The sequence below is a fragment of the Macrobrachium rosenbergii genome, chromosome 31, assembly GCF_040412425.1.
Source record: "Macrobrachium rosenbergii isolate ZJJX-2024 chromosome 31, ASM4041242v1, whole genome shotgun sequence".
NCBI lineage: Eukaryota > Metazoa > Arthropoda > Malacostraca > Decapoda > Palaemonidae > Macrobrachium > Macrobrachium rosenbergii.
Window position 1 is genome coordinate 26222789 of NC_089771.1, and position 25095 is coordinate 26247883.

The 25095-nt window shown below is 35.2% G+C and overlaps 1 protein-coding gene across 1 annotated transcript in view; it reads right to left on the reverse strand.

Annotated features, from left to right (window-relative positions):
* LOC136855446 (pleckstrin homology-like domain family B member 1) overlaps positions 1 to 25095 on the reverse strand; it is a 317769-nt gene that overhangs the window by 95002 nt on the left and 197672 nt on the right. The window contains 8 exon segments of the mRNA XM_067132489.1: positions 2096 to 2194; positions 2197 to 2244; positions 2671 to 2748; positions 7788 to 7934; positions 8136 to 8291; positions 10285 to 10404; positions 10849 to 11659; positions 12269 to 12490. Of these exon segments, the coding sequence (XP_066988590.1) occupies positions 2096 to 2194; positions 2197 to 2244; positions 2671 to 2748; positions 7788 to 7934; positions 8136 to 8291; positions 10285 to 10404; positions 10849 to 11659; positions 12269 to 12490 (1681 nt within the window).

A 25095-nucleotide genomic window follows, 5' to 3' on the forward strand; every position in this document is an offset into this window, starting at 1 on the left:
CAAACATGATCATCACCTATTGCTGCCAAACATTACCAAAATCCTCGCGCAACAAGTATGCAGTTACGCTGCTGCCAGGCAATTTTCAATAAAGCAAGAAAAATAACTATCACACTGCACTTAAAAGTCACCTCTGCATCAAGACATCAACTAAAGTACTATTCTATACTATTACCATTAAAAAAAGGTGTTCTCACACTCTAAGGGCAAAAGCTTCGTAATAAAAGGCCGTAGCAAGACACTTTTCTAAATTACCAAATTTCTAACAGTATTTTACTCTATCCACATCCTAAACATAAACTACTTCAGTGCAATAAAACTTCAACTAGATGTACTCAGTTTTTTTTTTTTTTCAAATGCATATTCTCATAACAGGGACATTCACAAATCTTATGAGAAACTAATCTTTGAAGCACAAAAGCTTTCTGAAAGACTCAGTCCATCACAAGTTCCAACTACCTTCAAGTGCATACTACTGATATTCTACAAAAAACTTCTCTTGATTAAATTCTGTCATTATCATTTCACTCGCTGCATACATGCTACATTACCTAGTACTTTGACTATTTCTTTATCAGGAATAAGTGTGTGGAAGTATGTTCTCTTGCATCAATCAAGGATAAAGAAAAATATAAAACAAATAAACATAACTATCTCTGAGAATAAAGTGTACTAGTAATGAGAAGTTTTACTTTATATAAACTAACAGTTTTACTTTTATAAAACTTAATTTATAATAATGTGAACTTCAGGATTTTTAAAATTTCCTTTTCAGTTTTAAATTTGTAGCTTGTTTAGGAAAATTCAAGATAGCTTTTTGGATAAGCATAGATCCTGCTAAAAATATTTTGATTTATAAAGAAGTTGAATTTAAATTACTTGGTGGTTTTCTGAATTTCATTTTAAAAAGAACCACCTTAATTGTGATGATACTTGTTGTTTCCTTAAAACAGAACCACTTCACCAGGTTCATGGCCTTTATATATAAACACTGTAATTTGAAAATGTGACTATGTTCCTCTATTTAAACATAGTACTTGGAAAATATAAATAATAATGTTCTAATTCCACCCAACAAATCCATAAATATATAGAAAATATGACCAATTACATTACTCTAATACCATTGATCTATGCCCTAAAAAAAATGGAGTTGAAAACCTGAGAATAGTGTCTCCATCCTCTTTATGAAATGGGTCAAGCAATCAGGGCAAAGTGGAATATCTAATAAAACAACAATTAAATGGACCTCCAACATAAACAGGTAACTTTTTACATACTACTGTAATATAATATTACACTACTAAATAAAGTAGTTTAGTGTATGTGAAAATAAAATTGTTTAACTTACTTTTTATGAAAAATAATTTTAGTTTTAGTTTCTCAAACAAATATGTATTTATTTGGGGTGATATTCAGTAATCCAGTAGCACAGGCTATTCAGATTTATATCACAATTATCTGAAATCATGTGTTCTAAACAAACAACTGGCCCATATTGCTATTAATATCTACCATATATTTTAACTATTGACTTCATGTTTTGCTGTATACTCACATCGCAGTACTGCGTATCGAACTGCTTAAAGTTAGCTTTAGAAGTATAGTGTACACTAGGTTACTCAAACCTAGTCTGATTTAACTATATCCTAGGCTGACTTGTAACTGGCATAAACCAGCCTATGTCAATCTAGATGGTCTCATAATCAAGTTAATAAAAACTAATGAAACACTAACAACTGAAATCAAATGTGCCGGAGTCACTATGCTTCTCCCAGTTGCAAATACATTACTTAATGCAAAATACAAAAAACAGCATTGCCTGTGAGAAATTCAGTATCATACACTGTAAATTTAGCTTTTAAAAAAATGCCAAACTTCCATCTCTGCTAAATTCCAAAAACCAATGGACGCAAAATAAAAACCACAATTCATGCAATTCAGTATAAAAAACACTCAGCATCAAGTTGCATTATCACAAAAACCAAACCATACATTAAAGGTTAATTAAAAGCAATCTTTCAGCTAATCATTCACACAATATTCCATTAATAAATGTGTTAAAACAAACTATATTTATGATATATGAAAATACCTTTGCAATCTTGGATAGCAACTCCTGTCTTTCTTTTTCCAAGACCTCGGTCTGCTGACGCACAGAATGAGTCATTTCCAGCATGCAGTTCTCTAACCTACGCTGATCTCTTGATTGGTTACTGGGATTTTTCTCCTAATCTCTGCAATCTGTAAAAGATATTAGAAACGTACCTATCTGTTATTCTCAGGCCATCAGAATTATACAGCGAAAACCGCTACTCCTAATAGCAATGGGAAACCTCCTTGGGTAAGCATATGGTATGATGTGCTTGAGAAACACTGCATGCCTGTTTAAGCATTTCCTGGTTCAAGAATAAATTTTAATTTTAGCAAAAATTTAACGCAATAGTCCTTTTGGTCTTTACTTATGAAATTAAAGTTATAAAAGGAACCTGAACTTTCAAAAAGTGAATTCTCAGAAAACAATATCTAAAAGATAAGATGGAAATGAAACCTGACCCTAGCAATACTGGATCTGGGTAACAAAAACTAGGATACTATGAAAACAGCAATAAAATACCATCATCTTCGAAGCAACCACACATTTCACTTAAGAAAACTAACTTAACGTACCTCTTTATTCAGCTCCTCTCTCTCTGACTCCCGATGAGCTTCAATTTCCATTTGCTGAAATTCTGTGTCTTCAAATGCCTGCAAAAATTTCAATAAATCACATAAGAAAATCCGAGGACATAAAAAAGAAAAATTACAAGTAAAAGCCTACAATCTACACCACAAAGTATACTGTGTTAAAAACTTAAAAGACAAACTGACCATATTTTATTGAGAGAGGAGCATTTCATGGTAAATTAGTTTTGGACTTACAAGAGCATTTTTTTCAAATATGTTTAAAGTAAAGAAAGATCATTTAACATAAAAACCACTAAAAAAATAAAATTGCAAAGCCATTAACCTACTGAACCCTCCCCCTTATTACATCTACATAATCAATCAACCAGTGTACACATGTAAAATACAGTAAATCAGATGAATCCTTGAATGTCCTGCCAAATAAATCAAGGTTTAATGATACTGGTTGTTTCTGCAGTCCCACATCATAAGGGGTACAGCTTACACGGCACACAGTTGATTGTACTAAAGACTCCTTGCAGCATCCCTTCAGCCCACCTGCAGAGTTTTCTGCCTTGGATTTTTCAACTAATCCCTTGGGTCCCTCATCACTAAATGTCTAACTTCTATAATTTAAGTATCGTTCAGTTATTTCCGCTTTGTTAAAACTATCTAAAACTTGAGATATATATTCTTGGCAACTGGGCAATGAAGTTACACAAACTTATGATTAATGGTGTATATGATACTTTAGTATTATACAACATTCTGCTCATTCTTTCTTTGCATTTTCATTATTACAAATGCATTCTCTTCTCCTCACCCTCTCTCTCTTTGGTGCAGCAGATATATTACTTACAACAGAACCACACCTGAATGGACAATTATGCCATCCCCAAGAAAAAACTAAGACTCTCTGTATTACTTCTGCTAAACTCAAGAGATGAGCAAAATGGGCAAATGAAGTGAACAAAACAAAACAATATATGGTAACGGTAACGCCTCAATCTTTACACATTTACTCAAAAGCTCATGGACATAGTGTGATCTTTTTTTTTATTTCCTGTATATTTTCCTGGCTACACAAGATTTGGAGCTTCAAAACCCAGCCCCCCTTAGGGAATTTTGAAACAGCTAGTGAATCTAAGCTTTTTTTTTTTTTAAACTAACATTTACAGGCTTTAGGAGTTGACACACCACACAAAGTGTCACAAGAAAAGAATTACCATGTGTGAAAAATCCCACAACTAGCATAGAGAGGATGACTAAAATTACACAAGAAAAACTAGACAAAAAAAAATAAAATGATCATAAATAAAGGTTTCAAAAGAAAGTAAGGCAAATTAAAGCAGAGGAGACTCCCACTTGAAAATACAGAAGTATTTTACCCAAGGCCACCAAGTTTGAAGGCTTCATTATCATACCCCAGCAACCTACCAGCATACAGTGCATCTGACTTCAGGTATGTGATACTCTATGTGATACTCATACATAGAAAGCTGTTGGAAAATATAGGCACCAAAAATAAATGCTATCAACTACAGTCGATTTCAAGTTTTAAAAAATAAATACTGTTTTTTCAAAGCAATGATAACAATTCATCCACAACAGATATACTGCTGACTGGTAAGTTGCAAGGAATTGATAATGATAACTTCATACTCGTTAGCTATAGCTGCAGAACCTTCCTAAAACTTGCTTGTATCAACAACATCAATAATAAGTGTCATATACTCAATGTTATCAGACCTTACATTTACAGATCTCATGTGCCTTTGCTTTTTACATTTTATTAGCTAATGGCAAGTGATTGTTGACCTGTCTGAGTGATGTAACACAGCCAACAATCTAATTTTTTCAGTACTAAACAGAATATAAATAATTTACAAGTATTCTTTTTATTTTTCAATCCATTTACTACTTTCATTACGGGCCCTCCTTTGATAAATACCTAATATTCCTGAAATTTCCATGATCCATATACATCTTCCTACATTATTCACAAAAAAAAGAAAAGTTTTCTCAGAAAAATTTAAAGGAAAATTTTAAATTCAATCTACCCAGTGCTATAGCATTCCTTTACAAGCAAAATACTATATATAGTGCTAGCACACAACTACAAATTTCTACTGCTAGTGAAAGTGTGTACATCTAGAAATTAAATTCATAAATTTTCTACCCACTGCAAAAACACATCATAATTTATTTTTCACAATGGATGCATTTGTGGAAACTAAAAATAGTATAGGATAAAAGAAAGCTAGCAACACCACCACAAATTTAAATCAATTTCTCTCATTTTAGCATCTATCATAGCATTAACACTCATGTTTAAAAACTAACATTGTATACTATACAGTCCAGTATGTGTATCACTTACTGCTGTTCGGACATATTTTCCATGAATAATGTGCAATAACTCAAATAACAATCTCAGTTACTGTGAATGAATTCTAATCACTATACACTTTAAGTCTTTACTTAAGAGATGACTTATAACTAAAGTACACTGTAGGATGGAAGTTGAAAGCAAGATAAATTATTATTAAAACAAGAATAACACTGACAACGCTTTTAATATAATATTTCCTATACTGGTACAAAAACATTTCTACCTGTTCCTCACTGAGAGCACTTAAATTCAGCATACGAAAAAACAAACCTGCAATGCTAACAAAAGTTTTTGCACTCAATTCTAATTTGTTTCCTATCCTTGGCCTGCATTTAATATGGAAAGTGTTGATTATAACTGTAAATAAATGTAATAATCCAACTCTTAGCAAAAATTTACTGAGACTAGACTATACTGAATTTGCTTCTTGTGACTACATAGATCACAAGAAACACAAGTAAAACTATCCATGTGGTAATACATATTTGAATAAAGAACACTGATGAACTAATAACTTAACGATACTACTGTATGCGGCAAAGTTGCAAGCAGCTCTCCAAAGTGACGCCTTTAAATAAGAAACAGAAGGCAAAATTTTATTACTACTGTGTAATGAGAACAACCCATTATAAATAAATAAACACATCACATCCACGCACTCCAAAATACTATAATCCTTAACAAAACAAAGAGAGAATGACCTACTAACTACTGCCAAACAATGGTAACTCTTTCAAGTTAGAAAAGAAGCTGATAAGCTTTCTTAATCATGAATGAAAATGTGTAAAACAATTTAGGTAGTGTCATAGCAATGGATAGAGATAAAAAGGGCTCACAAAACACAACTACCATAAGAGCAGAACTGCCAATATTATTTCACAATGCAAGACTGGAAAATAAGAAATATCAAAGCAATAGGCCCATCCCAAACCTAATTTTAAAGAAGGACTGTGCATTTACCAAATGGTGCACCACTCTTTAATATCTTTAACCCATTACAAACACCATCTCAAAACTTCAACTTAAAAGACTGAACTTAAATCTCAACACACATAACGGGAATTTAAAAACGGGATATTAGGTGACACATCACACCAACTCACTATTGAAGTACTTCAACACATTCACAAAACCCTTCATGCAATTCCTTTAGCAACTTACTTTCTTGGCCTTCTTCCATCGTATATAGTAAAAGAAAAACTGCAACCAAAGTTAAATGTAGTTAGAATGGCCATTTTGGTTCATGACAATAGCATATAATACTGTATTTTCGTTTAACTAAAGATTATCCAATGACAAAGTACCAAAGGCAGCTTGAAACCTCCAGCAAGATTCAATTTACACTGAACAAAACTTCTCCGCAGAAAAAGTATTTAAAATTTTGTACAAGTACTGAAGAAAATTAAATTATTTAAAATGCAAACTACATTTGGCATACCTTTGACAATCCATAAGAGAGAAAGCTAGACAGAAAAGTGAAGAAGATCTTAATGTACAAAACATACAAAACTGAGGGAAATCTACATTCAACAGAAATATATACCATACAATACAGGTACTAAATAACTGCTTAAATTTTTATTAGTTTTTACACCCATAAAAATTACGTCTTAACAACCAAGAAATTCACTCTATAGGCCACAGCTTGAAAGCCAAATAGTAATGATACCACCAACCCTGCATTCTACTGTATATATGTTTATACCAAAAGTAATTCATTATTAGTTGCAATAGATTAACTATGATCCTAGTGAGTTATATGAATAAGAATAGAACAAACAGCAACCAAAGTTCCAGGTTCCAACTTATTAAAAAAAAAAAAAAAAATGCTGAGGAAATGCTACTTAAGAATTCCTAGCACTGTACAGCCTTGAAACAGCACTCTGATTTGTAAACAATAAAATAAATTTTTCTATTATTTCAAAACAGTCCCCAGTTATCATTTACATCATGTTTCCAATGAATGGTCTTAGTAAAAATACATATACTGTATGTCCAAGAACTGCACTCATGGTACACTAACGTGACCATGATTTCTTTCCCTATCTATGTTTAATTTGTACCTTTTTACATTCCTTCAAGTAATATACAGTATATACTGTATGCAAAAGTGTTTGGGATATGCATATTCAGATATATTTTTAAAGTACAATATTTAAGTAAAATCTACATATAATTCTCCAAATATCATATAACCATATAACTGGAGAAAATGTTTCACTGAAATTAAGTACCAACTTGATAAACTTCTGGAACCTTTCAAATTTCATATTTTAAATTCCTGACTGATGTAAGAAGCCTCTTTTACACTGACATTATTGTAAAAAACTTACCAAGATGCAGATATATCTAATGAACAAAATAGGCAAAAGCAAATATAACCAAAAAAGTTGGACAGAAAATGATAGAAAACAACGGACTAAGGAAGCCACACAGACAGCAATGAAACTTTCATCCATAATATCAAAGCCCTATAAGATGTGAACAACCTTACAACTAATGAATTACAATCTGTGCTATGAATGCCAACAAAATAAAAGAATTCCCACACCACACAACATTTTATGTTTAGGTGGCATAATACGCAAACATCCAGTGGGTAAATCCACAGCTAAAATAGTAAACATGTTGAAATAAAATTCAACGAATTCCTAACCATAGTCTCACAAAACTCTCTTAGCAAATAACATCTGTAAAATGTGTACAAATCAGTTCTACTGACACTCACCCTTCTTTCCATTTCAACAGCTTCATGCTGAGCTTTAAGCTTCTCTAACATCTCTGTTTCTTCATCCGTGGTACCCTTGAAGCTCTCACTCGAGCCTTCCAGTCGATCCAATTCCTTCTCAGCTGCTTCCAGACGAGATCGACAAGCCTGATAAACAATTCATCAATAAGGGATCTAAATAACTGCAAAACAAACTTTAACAATGAAGGTCCTCTTCAAGATTCTCATCATATCTTCATGTCAGATGTCTTTTGTTAAAGATTATCACTCAGTAACTGCATACAGTATTTTTGAGTATGTTTTACAACAGAACAGTACTTCTTTCTGAACAAACAAAAATTAAATTACATCAATAGCTTCCTGATGAATATGTTTCTCCTGCTGACACTGATCTTCTAATTGACTACTACGATATAGAAGCTCTTCTAAATGTTGTTCATCTAAAGCTAGCTTTTCACGTAATGGTCCTAATTCTCCTCCAAGTAGTGCTCGCTCAACTTCCAACTGAAATAAGAAAAGAAGTTACCATAAAATGGAATTTCAACACTGGGCATTAGTTCAAGATCTATACAATTTCAAAATCTGATAATATATTCATATTAACCTCTTAATGACATGAGTTTTACAATGATTAAACAAACACAGAAAAGTTAGAGGGCTGTACAGAATTTAATCCTCACTCTCTCAGTATACATCTCTCAGACTCAAAAGTTACACTATTCCATTATAATCATATATAAAACACATAAAAATCTGAGTTACAATTTCTACAATCTCCTTGCTTGTAATATTATATCGATTACTAAAGAGCTTGCAGTGTGGAGTGTTGACAAGTGACAACTTAAGAACCTGTTCCTGCCTTAAATGATGACTTTCCCAGAAATACAGCACTGGGGATGTAACAAGCACACACACAGTAAACTCATCTAGTGTGGCAGTATTTTTACCATATCTACTGTTTAATATTTATCATAATCCTTTAGGTCATTATCCATGTTTTGGCTTTTATACCACCCATAGTACAAGAGACAAACTGGATCCAGTAAAATATCTGAATACCGATGCACAATCAGGAACACAGGATGGAATGGGTACACAAGTTAAGATCTTGGAGAAATACCGAACTATTCTTTGAGTTGGCGCTAATGAGCCTAGTTGCTGCACATTAAAAAAAGAATTCAGTATCTGTTACACATCTCATCACACAAACAAATGTTTCAGTGGCATGCAGTGTAGCAATTTTGCTAAAAATATTAAATATTCATCTATATAATATTCTCAAGGCGACGGTAACTATTAAATGTAGGCTTCGCTCTTCCCAAGAGTCTTAAAAGGCTAGTTTCCAGCATTAAAACCAAAGGAAGGTATGCAGTACTATGAATCCTTCAAAAAAAATGCGATGTAGAGAATCTGCTAGAGTATGTAAATTTGAAGAAAAAATGCATGTAATGGAGCAAGTACTGTCATATACACTGAGTAAAAAATCTCATCCAAAACCAAGTAAAGTATCTAGGATTTGTGAAAATGAACTACATTAATTCTCTAAAATCACCATGAAAATGTTTACATAACATCAGTCAATGACAGCACTATTAGGTACCTATAAAAGCTCAAACGGGCAATAAGCAACTGGCTTTGGTGGCAATTAACAAATCCCAACCTCAGATGTATATACAAACTATTGAGGTCTCCCACAACAAACTGGGCTCAGCAGACATAACAGCATGCATGCAAACTTTTTAGACGAATCAGACATACTCATATAACTGCTTAAGTTTGGTTGCACTATACGACTGACTGCTTCTACACTGAAGTCATAAATTTTCCATACATAACAATAATCCCATTGTATCTTTAATAGGCTTAAAATTACAATGTCAGAAATTATTACTAACATAAAGACAGGAGGACCCAAGAGATGGTAGGCTAAGCATATGGGAGTCACTGCATCAGGCAAACGCCATTTCCATTATTTAGGGAAATGTGTATTTTCTAAGGGGCAGACACATTATCATGCCTAAAAATATGACAAATACTTAAATAATTAAATATTTAAATACAAGTAGGTAAGGAGCTTAAAAATAGCCCAGAGTGGGAAGGACTATGAAGATTAGAGAAATGAAGGTTTTTCAATTATTCCAGAGTACACCCTCCAAATTTGAGATGAGTCTTTTATGTCAGTGTGTCTTACAAGGCAGCAAATTTAGCATTTACTATAGCTATACTATGTTTATTTGTAAATGGAAGAGTTGAAATCAAGAATCTAAACAAGGCTTACTTCACACCAACTTGCAGTGAAAGACATACTTAAAATTTTAAGGTGCATATCAGCTTAAACACAACTAGCATTTCCACAGTTAGATATTTTAAGTCACATGCAGGGACAAATGGTTAACACTCCCCAAATATTTCACCTTCCACCTTTCTATATTTCATTACTATTTTTAATAGAAAGCTTCTTTTTCTTTTTTTTTTAGCTTTATTCTTTAAACATTACCTCTCTCAATGCTTCGTCCTCAGTCAGCTCCAGTTCCGTAACACTTCGTTTGAGATCCGTCACAGACTGAAGAGCCTCGTTCTTGATGCCCTTGAGGCGTTCTATCTCCCCAGGCACGTCCTGTTGTAAGGGGAGTGTCAGGTAGGAACAATTCTAGCATCCTTACAGATTTGCAATCGCTTTATGCAAAGGCTAAGCAACATTCTTGACTACTAGTAAAATACCGATCTAATTTAAAATAGAGGGAAAGTTCAATGCTTCTTTTAATGTTCATGCAAGAACTAGGAGGAAATTTTCCAATTGATACAAATGATATTTACTTTAAAATTCCATGCACAACAGCAATGATTTAACTTTGTTAAGTTAAATTCGTACTGCAAAATCTGTGTAATTTACCAACAAATAATGGTTTTTACACAAAACAGCAATATCAATGATCTAGAAACAAGAAGCTAATGAGGAGTACAAGCTCTTTCTAAACATTCAAATAATATACTGTACTGCACTTTTAAAATTCACTTACATAACTACTCAAATTAGTATACCATAAACTTGTAAGCTTACATCAATATTAAAGGTATCTTGAATGTTTCTTATAAGATGTTCCTCGAATACTCTATTGGCGATTTTCCCTTCACCATCGGGTGGTGACAATGAGCTTTCCATAACTGAAGAGTTTTTGAAGAACTTATCCTTTGGACTAGTAATCACACTCGAGTCTGTCGAACATTCCATTACATTATTGTTTGTTGTGTTCAAATCATTCTGTGCCACTATTTGACTATTTTCATAAGCGTTCAACGTTCCGTCAACACTAGTAGACATCACTTCTCGACACACAGTACTCGTCTGACTTACAGCTACTGCACAAACTCCATTCATATTGACTTGTGAGGTTGCTACTGAATGCACGGCATCAACATTCACTTTAGTATTGGTAGGGGAGTCACCTAGCACCGATCTATCCACTCTTGGTGATCGCGGGGGCTTGGGAGGGGCTGGTAACTCCAGGGAGCTCGAGGAATCAGATCTCGAATGGGGACTTAGATTTTCCTTGTTTTTCTCACTCTCTCTGGACGTTCTGGGGCCTCTAACTTTTTTACTATCACAAATGCCTTCCTGTAAGTCTGCTCCCTGTATGGCCATTCTGTTTTCGATAATCTCACAATTATCTTTTCTATCTAATCGCTCATTTCTTTCCTTTCCTACAATGGTTTTAATACGTGTCCTTGGACTCTGTGGCATAGGATACGTGAGATAAGAAGGACTTACATTTTCGTATGGACTTTTCGGACTACTTGGACTTGGAGAATGAGAAGGAACTTGTAAAGGACCAGGGTTAGGAAAGGGCGGGTAATTTGGTAGGGTCCCACTTCTGAAAAGACAACAGTGGAATTAAGATAAATGTACTCTCAGTTTGAACATTAGAAAAGGAATATCAAGTAAAAGACTAAAATTATTAAAGTACATTACATTACCATAGTGATTTTCTTTTAAAGAAAATTAAAAAGGAAATACAGTAACTAAAAGTAAATTAAATAAACTGAAAAACTATACTGCCCTGATCAAAGTACAAATCCTGCTTATAAATTTTTCTTTGAATCAAAACTAACTATGCAGAATGAAAATTTTATCTTATTACCCCAAATAGCATGCCAAGGATGAGTTTTAGACTCCATTAATACAGGCCATTCATTTAGTTAAAGTTTTTTGATAGCGTAGTTGCTGTTTCGTCCTCAAGGAGTTACCTTCCATGGTCTACCAGAGCGCCATGGAAGGTAACTCCTTGAGGACTCGACAGCAACTACCAAAAATAGATTTTCCCTACTCAAAACCTGTTAAATTAACTTACAGACAAAAAAGAAAAAAGTATTTAAAGCCACACAAAAAAGTATTTAAAGCCACACAATCATCCACATAAGGAATACCTGTCCCCAAAAAACTTACAAAAAACCTTGATCACAAAATTCCTCTCTTAACCCACCTTGTGAGTGACGCACACTGTCCATGGTTAGAAATATCTGGGGTGTCAAAACTGAATATTGCATTGAGTTCATCTTCTGACGTTGCTTTGCATCTCAGACTGCTGGAGATGGTTGGTGTGGATGCAGGAGTGGGCGATGTGGCTGAAGTTGGAGTTGTGGGTAATCCAGTTGGAGAAGAAGGTAACCTTTTGTCCCGTGGTAGGGACCCGTTTGTCTTGATTCTGAAAGAGGAAGAGAACGTCATTATTCATGAAACTTTGCACAGGGGGGCGATGGATAATTTTCTGGGTAAAACAAGCACCTTTTTACACTATGAAAGATCAACAAACCACATGGTTATAAAAAATATTTTTATTTATTTATTTATTATTATTATTATTACTATTATTATTATTATTATTATTATTATTATTATTATTATTATTATTATTATTATATATTTTGCTCATCAAAAAGAATGTCCATCTGGAGGTCACTGTTTATATTGCAGTTTCTCAATCCCATCTGAGGGGCTCAGAAATTGCAATATACAATCAATGGCATCCAGATTGCCATTCTTTTTAATACAGATTGTCTGAAAGCAGGTCTCCTTCCAAGATATCATTATTATTATTATTATTATTATCAAACATACTCTAGCTGTCAGTGAAACAGTAATAAATAAATTCTTGAGAAAGACTTAGTCCACAATCAAAAATTCAACCTTGTAAACATGAACAACACCAACAGAATGAAACAAAAAAAAAAAAAAACATTCTTGTAATACTGTAAGCTTGTGAAATCATAAAACATTGTTACAGGGATCAGAAAACAGGCAACAATGCCAATCAATGCCTTAGCTACTTCAGCAGCCTTTGAACTGTGGAATTCTTTATCTGCTTCTGTTTACCCTTTTCCTATAGACTTCCATCATTTAAGAAGCTTGTCATTTGCCAAAAAAAAAAACTGTGCTGAACTTATGATGTCTTGCTCAACTCAAAATGTACACTCAATTCAATAAAACAGTTAGATTCATAATTGTACTAAAACTTTAAAATATATAATTAAAAGGTATTTTGCACAATAAACTAAAAAATAAAAACTTGACCAGGTCACAAATGGTCCAAAGGAACAAGGAGAATCAGTCACACATCTGACTTAGCAAGAGGTCACCACAATAGCTCAAAACAAGAGAAAATTTAAAGTAATGCTAAAAGTAACAGAACAAGGAGTTGAGTATGTTCACACAATTCTACATTAAGTTAAATTTAGGCAGGACACAATGGCTACCTAAAATTCTTATGCCTAACAGAACCTAGCACAGTTTTTATCTGCCTCAGCACAAAACCAAATTGTAGCTGATGATATAAAGGGCCTGCGTGCTTGAGAGCTCGATATCGCATTCATTATACAATTAATGACAATGTACAGAAGTGTATGGATAGAAAACAGATAAGAGGAACTAATTCTTTTTTATTACTGACGTATCTCATAAAATTTTTGTTCACCACATTTATTTTCTTTGGTTCAATTTCTGATAGAAAACTGTTTATTTTTTAGAAAACTTTATTTGTTTGCATAAATTTACTTCACCTTATATTTGTACGGATTTTAAAGTTTTCATTTTACTTTTTCTATTTCCTATGTCAGTTTCGTAGCTTTCCCAAAGAATGGCCATTAGGTGACATTATATGGCAACAGATAAAATTCTTTAATTACAGAATACAAAACCATTCATTAAAAAAAATCTAATATAGCCTTATCAAAAATACACAATCATACAGCCTTTACCTAGCCTCCTCCAACCTTAAACACGACGACTAAAAAAAGAAATTAAAACAACTTAAAGCAACACAACCAAAGAAAATAGAAAAGTACTTAAAAAAAATTTTTGACATACAAAGAACACATAGGCACACAAACGAACCCCAGCCTCCTAATCTAACACTAATCTCTGAGGAGAGGGAAATCGCTGGTGGAGGAATGAGAGACCTCAGCGATCTCCCTCCTCCATTACGCTAACCACAGCCTCGTCAGGAGGATTGACTCTTGGCCTCTCCTCGACGACCTACGAAATGAAAAAAGTAAAAATACGGAGAATTTAAACTGCAGGGAAAATCAGTGATGGGCGTTTGTTAACCGCTGAACAGAATTGCTAGTAATTTGTCGGGTACCGGGTATGTCAAAAAAGAACGTTAGCCAGCCGGAGATATCATAAAATTATAGATATTTATGTAGACGTTTTATAACAGAATTCCAGCACTTACGTCAATCAATAGTCACGTAAAAAAGTCAATATTTTTTTTACGTAACCCAAACAACACAAAGTTTCATAACCATCTCCAAAGTGTGAAGCATATCAATCACAATTTTCTTTTAAAATCACATTATCAAGAGCTTGAGAAATTATTATTTTCCTTAAATATGGGAACGATTCGCCGTTTTCATCCGTATTTTATTTAAACTAAGAAGAAGAACTAATGGACTCGGGTTCATTATTCATGGATTTTGACTCATTAGTGAGTCACAATTCTTAACTTTAACGAAGTAGGCCAATAGTTTTATAACCGAATATTTTCTATCAATTTTCGTGATTGATTTGGATGCTGTTATTAGCATTAAATCTTATTCAAGGTCTAACACGCTTGCCAAAACGACAACAACTATCACTTCCGGTTGGTTAACTGAAAACAAACACGATTGCCTATATATTTATTAATAATTCATCTATTCACTGAAAAAGTAAATTTGTCTGGTTTAAGGTTTTAACATCAGATCTGAATTATCAAGCAATTCTTAGCATTACCCTAAAAATTTTATCTACACAGAGTGCACACTGAAGACCTATTAAACAGACCCTTGACCATTAAATTTCAGGAAGATTAAACACACACATGTAAGTGAAATTCAAGCCCATCATATTGCAACCTTGTGGTACGCTCTATCGCTGATAATTCAATAGAAGAAATAAACACATTCTTGGATTTATCGTCTGACCTAGCTTATCAAGGCGATAACTTCTGAGTCTCACGACTGACTTATCAACTGATAAAACACTTGAAGAGAGTTGTGGAAAGGCTTCCTTATCAAAGATAAATTACGAAGTTTAGTTCTGAAACGGGTTCGTGATAATCACATGTCGCATTACGGAACTTTTAAAATTAAGAATATAATTTACGGGGGCCGATGAAAGATGACTTGGCAGATCTTGTCAAAACTCCTTCGGAAGTTCATACCAAATATTAAAATTATCCCGCAAACATGAAACTATTAAGTTTACATAACCATTCGTTTATGTGCGCGCAAATGGCTCACCACTCATCTGAGGAAAGTAATTTGGGGCGAGAGAGAGAGAGAGAGAGAGAGAGAGAGAGAGAGAGAGAGAGAGAGAGAGAGAGAGAGAGAGAGAGAGAGAGAAATGTTTTTTATACAGGGGAGAGAACGACAACATACAGCATGAGAGAGAGAGAGAGAGAGAGAGAGAGAGAGAGAGAGAGAGAGAGAGAGAGAGAGAGAGAGAGCGAACCCGCACAGACCAAAACCATCCGATTCGAAGGAGTGAAACACAACAGTGCAAACAAAACAGAACGGAACAGAAAGTCAGTCAGTCAGTCAGTCAGTCAGTCAGTCAGTCAGTCAGTCAGTCAGTCAGTCAGTCCCTGTGGTTCTCTAAAAGCGATAACATTCCAAACCGCCGTGTGGTTTGTGATCGTATTCCGTCGCTCCGATTACAAAACAAGAATATGACCCCATACCTTTTTTTATTTTTTTCTTTCACAAGGGACGTTTCTGAAAATATGGCTTGCGGTAAGAGAGCGCTTTTGTTTATCACGTTTTTAACTTTCTCTTTTCTTTTTTTCTTCTGATTTTTTTACTGGTCTATTTTCATCCAATTTCTGTTACGTTTTTCATATTTTTTTTTTTACAAATTTCATACGTATTCAAAGACTACCTTCATTTTTTAATGGATGCATATACTTAAAACAACCATAATAATTATAATAATAATAATAATAATAATAATAATAATAATAATAATAATAATAATAATAATAGCAAAACAAATTGATTATGTATATGTACATATATTTAAAGATAATCAATATAGATAGCTTTCGGGAATCGAACAAGTTCCTGAAATCTATCTACATCGATTTATCTTTAAATATATGTACACATACATAACTGTGGATTTGCTTCCCATTTTAAGACTCATGCTACTATGCGTATTTTTTTAATTAGTAATGTACACATAATAATAATAACATAATAATAATAATAATAACAATAACAACACACGCAATAACAGAATGCATATCCAGACAACCTAAGGTAAAGGTTATTCTTATAAAGCTTATTATCGTTATCTAAAAATAATTAAGAATTAACTAACCTTAACGAACCAAATTCCACACGTGTCCTCACATAAATCTAAAATAATAACTGTCTATCTAATGAACACGAAGATACACTCGAGTACTTTCAAATAAATATGTACATAAACGTCCATTAATCAATAAGCATACCAGACAAATTTATTGATTAAAAAAATCATTACATTAGTCATTCATTCATTCACTAAAAGAAAGCTCTATTCCTCCATTCCAATAAATAAATATTTCATTCATTCATTAGAAAATTTCTATTCGTAAATTATGTCAGGGACAAAATCCAAGATTTCGAATTTCTGCTTGGAGCGATAAACGACCGCACATGACGAGGCTTCTTTTGTTGGAAATTTCACTTCCTCCTTTAAAAAGTAAAAGGATTGAGGTCCCTCTCTCTCTCTCTCTCTCTCTCTCTCTCTCTCTCTCTCTCTCTCTCTCTCTCTCTCTCTCCCCTCCTTCATAAGTAAAAGGATTGAGGAGCTCTCTCTCTCTCCTTAAAAAGCAAAAGGATTGAGGTCCTTCTCTCTCTCTCTCTCTCTCTCTCTCTCTCTCTCTCTCTCTCTCTCTCCCCCTCCTTCATAAGTAAAAGGATTGACTCTCCCCTTCTCTCTCTCTCTCCTTAAAAGCAAAAGGGCTGAGGAGCGCTCTCTCTCTCTCTCTCTCTCTCTCTCTCTCTCTCTCTCCTTAAAAATAAAAAGACTGAGGAACTCTCCCATTCTCTCTCTCTCTCCTTAAAAAGCAAAAGGGTTGAGGAGCTCGCTCTCTCTCTCTCTCTCTCTCCTTAAAAAGCAAAAGGGTTGAGGAACTCCCCTACCCCCTCTCTCTCTCTCTCTCTCTCTCACTTCCTCCTTAAAAAGTAAAAGCTCTCTCTCTCTCACACCTCCTCCTCCTCAACGAGTCCAAGGAGAACCAACAGACCGCATCTATCGAGTGAGAGAGAGAGAGAGAGAGAGGTCGGGTAAATAAGGGCTACAAATCACCTCGCAGTGTTCGGATGTAAACAAACAGGAGAATATGCTGCCTCTTGTGACGTAACCGATGCCTTTCGACACCACATCAACCCCAGTTGCAAGATGATCCCCCCCCACAACCCCCGGACCTTGCAACAATCATCAATGAGCGTTTCTGTCTACCTTCGCCGGCGTTCACGTTGAGCTTGGCTGAATGCGTAGAGCTGTAGAGCTTTCAAACGTTCAGTAAGGCACAGTGCCTTTTAGTTATGAACCTTAAATCATTTTGCTTTGAGCTGTAGAGCTTTCAAACGTTCAGTAATGCACAGTGACTTTTGCTTACAAACCTGAGATCACTTTACTTAAAGATGTAGAGCTTTCAAAAGTCCAGTAAGGCAGGCACAGTGCCTTTTACTTAAAAACCTGAGATCCTTTGCTTAAAGCTGTAGAGCTTTCAAAAGTTCAATAAGGCACTCTGCCTTCTGCTTATAACCCTGTGATCACTTTACTTAATGCTGTAGAGCTTTCAAAAGTTCAATAAGGCACAGTGCCTTTAGTTATGAACCTTAGATCATTTAGCTTTGAGCTGTAGAGCTTTCAAAAGTTCAATAAGGCACAGTGCCTTTTACTTATGAACCTGAGATCACTTTATTTAAAGCTGTAGTTTTCAAAAGTTCAGTAAGGCACAGTGCCTTTTGCTTAAGAACCTGCAATCACCTTGCTGTGAGCAGTAGAACTTTCAAAAGTTCAGTAAGGCAGTGTGCCTTTTGCTTGAAAACCTGAGATCACTTTGCTGTGAGCAGTAGAGCTTTCAAAAGTTCAATAAGGCACACTGCCTTTTAGTTATGAACCTTAAATCATTTTGCTTTGAGCTGTAGACCTTTCAAAAGTTCAGTAAGGCACTGTGCCTTCTGCTTATGAACCTGAGATCACTTTGCTTTCATGTTTCGTTCAGAGAAGCTGGCCTTATACCAGCAAGACATCTCGGCCATGGAACAGTCCGTTATGTATTTTTCAACACAGTGCGTTCGTGACTGTTATCTGCATTCAAAACTTTGTACATAAATATCTTGCCGGTTCTTTTCCAACATCCAGAACTACAGGTCATGTTCGATATTCCTTTCAGAACCTCTTTCAATCGTTCTCCGTTTCTGCGTAAATGTTTAACAGTACTTCAAACGTTCAGAATTTTGAAGTAACATTTATCATTCTCATTATCATTTTCTTCGAAAATTTCGGATATGTTACTTTTTCTTTGAAGGCTGAAATAAAAAAAAAATAAATAAACCTTTCTGAAAAGAAATTATATTATGCACGGTTTCTTGCATATATGTTACGACTACAGAACGCGACGGTATTTCAAATGAGAGAGAGAGAGAGAGAGAGAGAGAGAGAGAGAGAGAGAGAGAGAGAGAGAGAGAGAGAGAGAGTCAACACCCTATAATTGTCCTCACGAATAACTGTGAGGCAGAAAAATGATTTGCATAAGTTAGTTGCCGGCTTTGCCATGAAAGATTTCACTTCGTTAAGTGTCGGACGTAAAAAAAAAAAAAAAAAAATACAAGAACAAACCACAAAGTATTTACTTACAAAATATGATGATGGTTACGACAAAGATGGTGGCGCAAGGCAAGGATGATGACGATGGGCAGAGAGAGAGAGAGAGAGAGAGAGAGAGAGAGAGAGAGAGAGAGAGAGAGAGAGAGAGAGAGAGAGAGAGAGAGAAAAGGTTCAATAAACATGGTGACGATGGAGATATGAATATAGTTAAATTGAGAGAGAGAGAGAGAGAGAGAGAGAGAGAGAGAGAGAAACATGGTGACGATGGAGATACGAATATAGTTAAATTGAGAGAGAGAGAGAGAGAGAGAGAGAGAGAGAGAGAGAGAGAGAGAGAGAGAAACATGGTGACGATGGAGATACGAATATAGTTAAATTGAGAGAGAGAGAGAGAGAGAGAGAGAGAGAGAGAGAGAGAGAGAGAGAGAGAGAGAGAGAGAGAGAGAGAGAGAGAGAGAGAGATTCAATGAACAAAAACGATCCAAAGCAAAACTGTAATTGAAATGAAATTCACAAAGCTTCAAAGAAACAATGCACAATAAATTACATCAAAAGGCACGAATCATGAGAAATATCCATAACGGCACATCAAAAAAGTATGCATGGCGAGAACACTTAGTATGACCATTAAAACTTGGCCTTGAAGCGCAAGAAAATGCACAAGAATCATGTAAAATGTCATCACACATTAATCGTATGCACAGGCCGTACAATTAGCTCATCAGCGCGTTTATTAATCTCTTTGCAAATAATAGATCCCATGGGGTAAAACACACAAACGCTCTCTCGCTCTCTCTCTCTCTCTCTCTCTCTCTCTCTCTCTACACACATACATATGGAGTATAATACACAAACGTTCTATAATCTCTCTCTCTCTCTCTCTCTCTCTCTCTCTCTCTCTCTCTCATGCATAGCCTACATACACACACACATACATACGCGAGTGACCTTCGACTGAAAAAAAATACACACACAGTTAGGTCTTATACAAAAAACACACACACACAAAGTTAAATACACACAGGATCGATTTACAGCTTTAAAAAAAACTCAAAACACACAAAAAACTTCCACAACCGCAAAAGAACTGGTTCTGAAATCCACACAAGAGATGGATCTATTACCGAACAACAAATCACCGATATAGAGCAACACGCATGCGCACTCGGTTTACCTATAGAAAAACACTGACACCAGCACAAACACCATCAACAGAAACTAACTGACTTGGAAAAAACACACAAATATAAAATATCGATACACAAAGCGCCATTGTTCCATAAACAAATGCAATCAAATGAAACTTATCTAGTGCAAAGTGAAGAAATACATAGTGCTGTTAAAAAAAAAATACACAACTGTAATTAAATTGTTCTATATTAAAAATTCATGAAAATTTTGACAAAATATCACTGTTCCACATCAAACGCAACAAAAACTCATCTAGTATAGTCAAGAAATACGTAGTGCTGTTTAAAGTACACAATACCGTGATTAAATTGTTGCATTTTAAAAATTCACAATCATATCAATAAACTGTATTATTTGTAGAAGTTAAAAAACAAACACTTTCCTCCTCAGTGTTTACATTAAAAATAACAGAAAAATATAAAATTATTATACGTAAACACAGGAGGAACACCGCACTGGGGTTAGAAAGTCTGTATTCAACTTTTTACAAATAATACAATTTATTGATACAGGCTAACTGTCAATGCTTGATAAACAAAATACGCCAATTATTTTAGTCTCCCACACAAAAACAAAATGTACAAATAAAACAGCATTAACAAACACGCTTGCAAAGTTAAGTGCATTATTATCATCAATAAACTCAGTCGCTATCAACACTTTTACAGAACCGGTCCCCGCATACGAAAGTACAGATACACTCTTATGCCACAAACAAATACATAAAGAATATTCGGGGCGACACAAACAAAACGTCTGAGACGCTGGTATGCCCTCCAAATAAGGGCGAGTTGATAGCACGATTGAAAGATTTATCATTCAAACCACAACTAATCAAATGCCGCATTATGTCATTTTCACCTACTGCAAGTGTCAATTCCCTTAGATCTAAAGAGTTCATTCGGTAGAAGTGGATGCTGACGGTTTAAAATGAATATGGATCAGAATCGAAAGACGGGAGACACACACACACATTACACACACACACACGTATATATATATATATATATATATATATATATATATATATATATATATATATATATATATATATATATATATATATATATATATGGAACTAATCAACACATGAGCACGTGTTTCACAGAAATATATTTCTGACTCACAGCGGGGTCGAACCCCGATCTTTCAAAAAGGTCAGTTGGTATCGCCCTGGCCTTTCATTTGAGGGACCGGGGTTCGATCCCAAAGTGAGTAAAAACTTTATATATAAACACACATATATATATATATATTGTATATATACACATATATACATACATACATACACACATATACAGTCCCAAATCACTTAATATCAAATTCATTTTGGAAATAACTTATACTCCAAGGGGAATTATAATTAATAAACGCATCTGCTTTGACCACGATTCGAAGCTATACCCTTAGAATCTTTTAGATATTATAATTCCCCTGGGATTCAAAGTAAAACAGAGCCTGGTGAAGGGTTGTGGACCCCTTGGGTTAGGAAAGCAATGCTCCTTTAATGGCTGATGAGCCTTGCTCTTCGCGTTCACCTTTAATTGCTAATAAAGCTGCTTTGGTACGCTGGAAATTATAATACCGTTCACATTAATCTATACAGTGAGAGTCACCATATGCAGTAAGGTCAGAAAACCACAAAGTAAATATATTTATATTTACAACCTCCCGCATAAAAATAGGTTAAAACCTACCCTGATAACCTAATTCAAACAAATAACATTTGTCTAATTCCTAAACACTTAAATCACGTGCAGGGCGGATGAGAGTGACAATTGCATAAAAAATCTGATGTCGCGTCTGGACACCTGATCTACAGCACGCAGGTAAGACTGACCTGCTCTGGAATTCCAAGACGTCGCAACATATGTTCACAAGGTCACTGTTTCAGTGATGTACAAGAATCATTAACACTTAATTTAGATGAGAAATTGTTGTGTACATAAAGAAGTTAGTGGTGGATTCAAAATGGTGGTAAGAATCGCAATTTATATTACTAGAGCAACATATCAGTAATTATTTGCAGGAACTGATAAATCAAACAGTTAAATCCTAATGACACTTAATTGTTTTAAAATAATCTCAAAATAATCTTCCCTTTTAAACCAACTGGGATTATTACACAAAATTACGGGAATTCTATGCCAATACGTGCAGTTAAATATTACAAAATAAATGTCTAAAAATCAGTATAAAAAAAAACACCAAAGAAATTTGCAAACAAGATAACCTACAACAACCGGTCATCTAATGACATCTAAAGTCTGATCACAAAAAAGTAAGCTAATGAAGTCTGGCCTGGTAAAAAAAAAAAAAAAAAAAAAGACAACAAAAACAGAATGACAGAAGGTTAAGTGGTCCACAATTACCAGAAGCCAAAAATTGACATCTAGTCTCATCACAAAATAAGAATGCTTGCAAAGTCTGGCATTGTAATAAACGTACCAAAGGGAGCGGGGGCAAAAACATAATGAAAGAAAGTTCAGAAAGTCTCAAGTGGTCCACAATTAACAGAAGCCAAAGACCAGAGACCATCTGGCATTAGGAGGTGGGGGGGGGTGGAAGCAAAGCATCCCTTGTCAGTCATGCCATCTGTGAGAGAGAGAGAGAGAGAGAGAGAGAGAGAGAGAGAGAGAGAGAGAGAGAGAGAGAAAGTTCTTCTCCTTAGCCTACAGTCGCCCAAAAATGGGCAGAGAGACATCTGTCTGTATACCTGGTATTTCCTCGGCTGCCTCTTCTTGGGAAGGCTGTTGGATCCATTGCGCCCCTGTTGCTACTGCTCCTGCTTGTTGCTGTTAAGTAGGACTTTAACAGCAGCTGTGATCACTCACAGCATTTTCTGGGCTTATTTCTGGCCGAGGCTGCATCGTCTCTTGCTGCAGATTAAGCGAGACTGACCAGGTCTTCGATTTTTCACGCGCGGGTACCATCCATGATAATAGCTGTCATTTTTTTTTTTTTTTTGCTGTTACATTATATATATTTTCAATGTCAACGACCTTTTAGGTCACATTCCAGTGCATACACTTCCTACAACTACAATGTTTAGTTTTTTTTTTTTATAAATCACAGTAATTTTAAAGTTTTTGTTTTTAAATCACCATAATTTAAAGGAAATAAAACGATGTTTGGTTTATAAATTACCATAAAAACAAAACATCGGTTTATTTCTTTTAGAAATAAACCGATATTTTGTTTTTAAATTCCAAAGAATTAAAAAGTTATAAATGTTCCTGCTGTAAGTTCCAATACGCTACGTATCTCTACTCTCTCTCTCTCTCTCTCTCTCTCTCTCTCTCTCTCTCTCTCTCTCACTGTGCAATGTACATTAATAATATGCGGAACTCAAATTCAATTCTTCCTTCACGTAAACTCAAAACAGTGGTTACCACTTACCAACACAAACATGAGGTACATAAACGCATTCATCAATATTCCAAAAGCGAAGTAGCGAAAAAAGCAAAATTACCCCAATGTTGACAAAAATGGGGTTGTTTACCAAAACAACTGGGCCCCGAATCAAACCGAGACATTCCACTATCAAGTGGGCAAGTATGTCTGGAATCAAGCCTGGGCTACCGGCTGTCCACTTTCTGCCTGAAATCTTGGTTAACAATTTCGCATCGAACACTTTTTACGTCGTTAATAAGTGCGTTTTTGCGTTAATTATCGAACAGAGACCTAAAACAAGACTGTCCAATAACGCGGGACTGTTTTTTTGTGGTACTGAATAAGGAACATCCGCCATGACTGTAAAAATAGCAGTATGTTCCTTTAAAGGGAAGGACAATGTTGTAGCTGCTTGGGAAGGGAGGAGGGAGGAGGCAGGGTTTATAGACCTATATACGACGTAGCATTATCTCATCACGGGATCTTCACCGGTTAGGCTAAATTCACTCGATCAAGATTCAAGTCACATCGCCCATAATAATTATCCTCTCTCTCTCCTCTCTCTCTCTCTCTCTCTCTCTCTCTCTCTCTCACACACACACACACACACACACACACACACACACACACACCCTTTGGGCCTAAAGAGACCCCGGCGTCACGAATAAAGGCACGGAAGATGTTAGAGAATAATAGACCTATATCAGATGGCGAGCCACTCCCCCCCACTTCCTTAAACGCTGGTATGGTACTACTACTGCTACTACCACTGTCAGGTGACAATGGCCTTTAGAATACAGGAAGACAAGGTCGCAGGAGATAAGTCTAGAAGAATGGAGGATGGGGGTACACCAGGAGCCTCCCTTACACCCTCCCCCACTCTCCTCCTCCTCCTCCTCTCTCCCTCCCCCTGCAAAGAATAAAAACAAGCCCCGAACGCAGGTGTGTGGCGACGAATTGGGGATAAGTTGCAAAAGCATCGGTCTATGAGGACGTTTTGGTTTGGGAATGATTACTTTAATCGTAGGAGAGAGATTGAGTGTCTTGTTGGTAAGTCTTCTTTAGAAAGGAGCACTATGCATTTCCTTGATTTGGCATTCCATTTCGACTCTCTCTCTCTCTCCATCTCTCATACATGCGTACGTTCCTTTATAGCTAATTAGTCTGGTATTTTTATCCCATATGCGCATAGTGTGTGTGTGTATGTATGCATATGTATGTATGTATGCGTATGTATGTATGTATGTATGTATGTGTGTATACTACCCTACAAGATGCAGAGGTGAATTGTACAGTGTAGGGAACCCTACCTCTCCACACGGTGCAATTCACCTTTATATCTTGCGAAATACCAAGGCCCTTCCT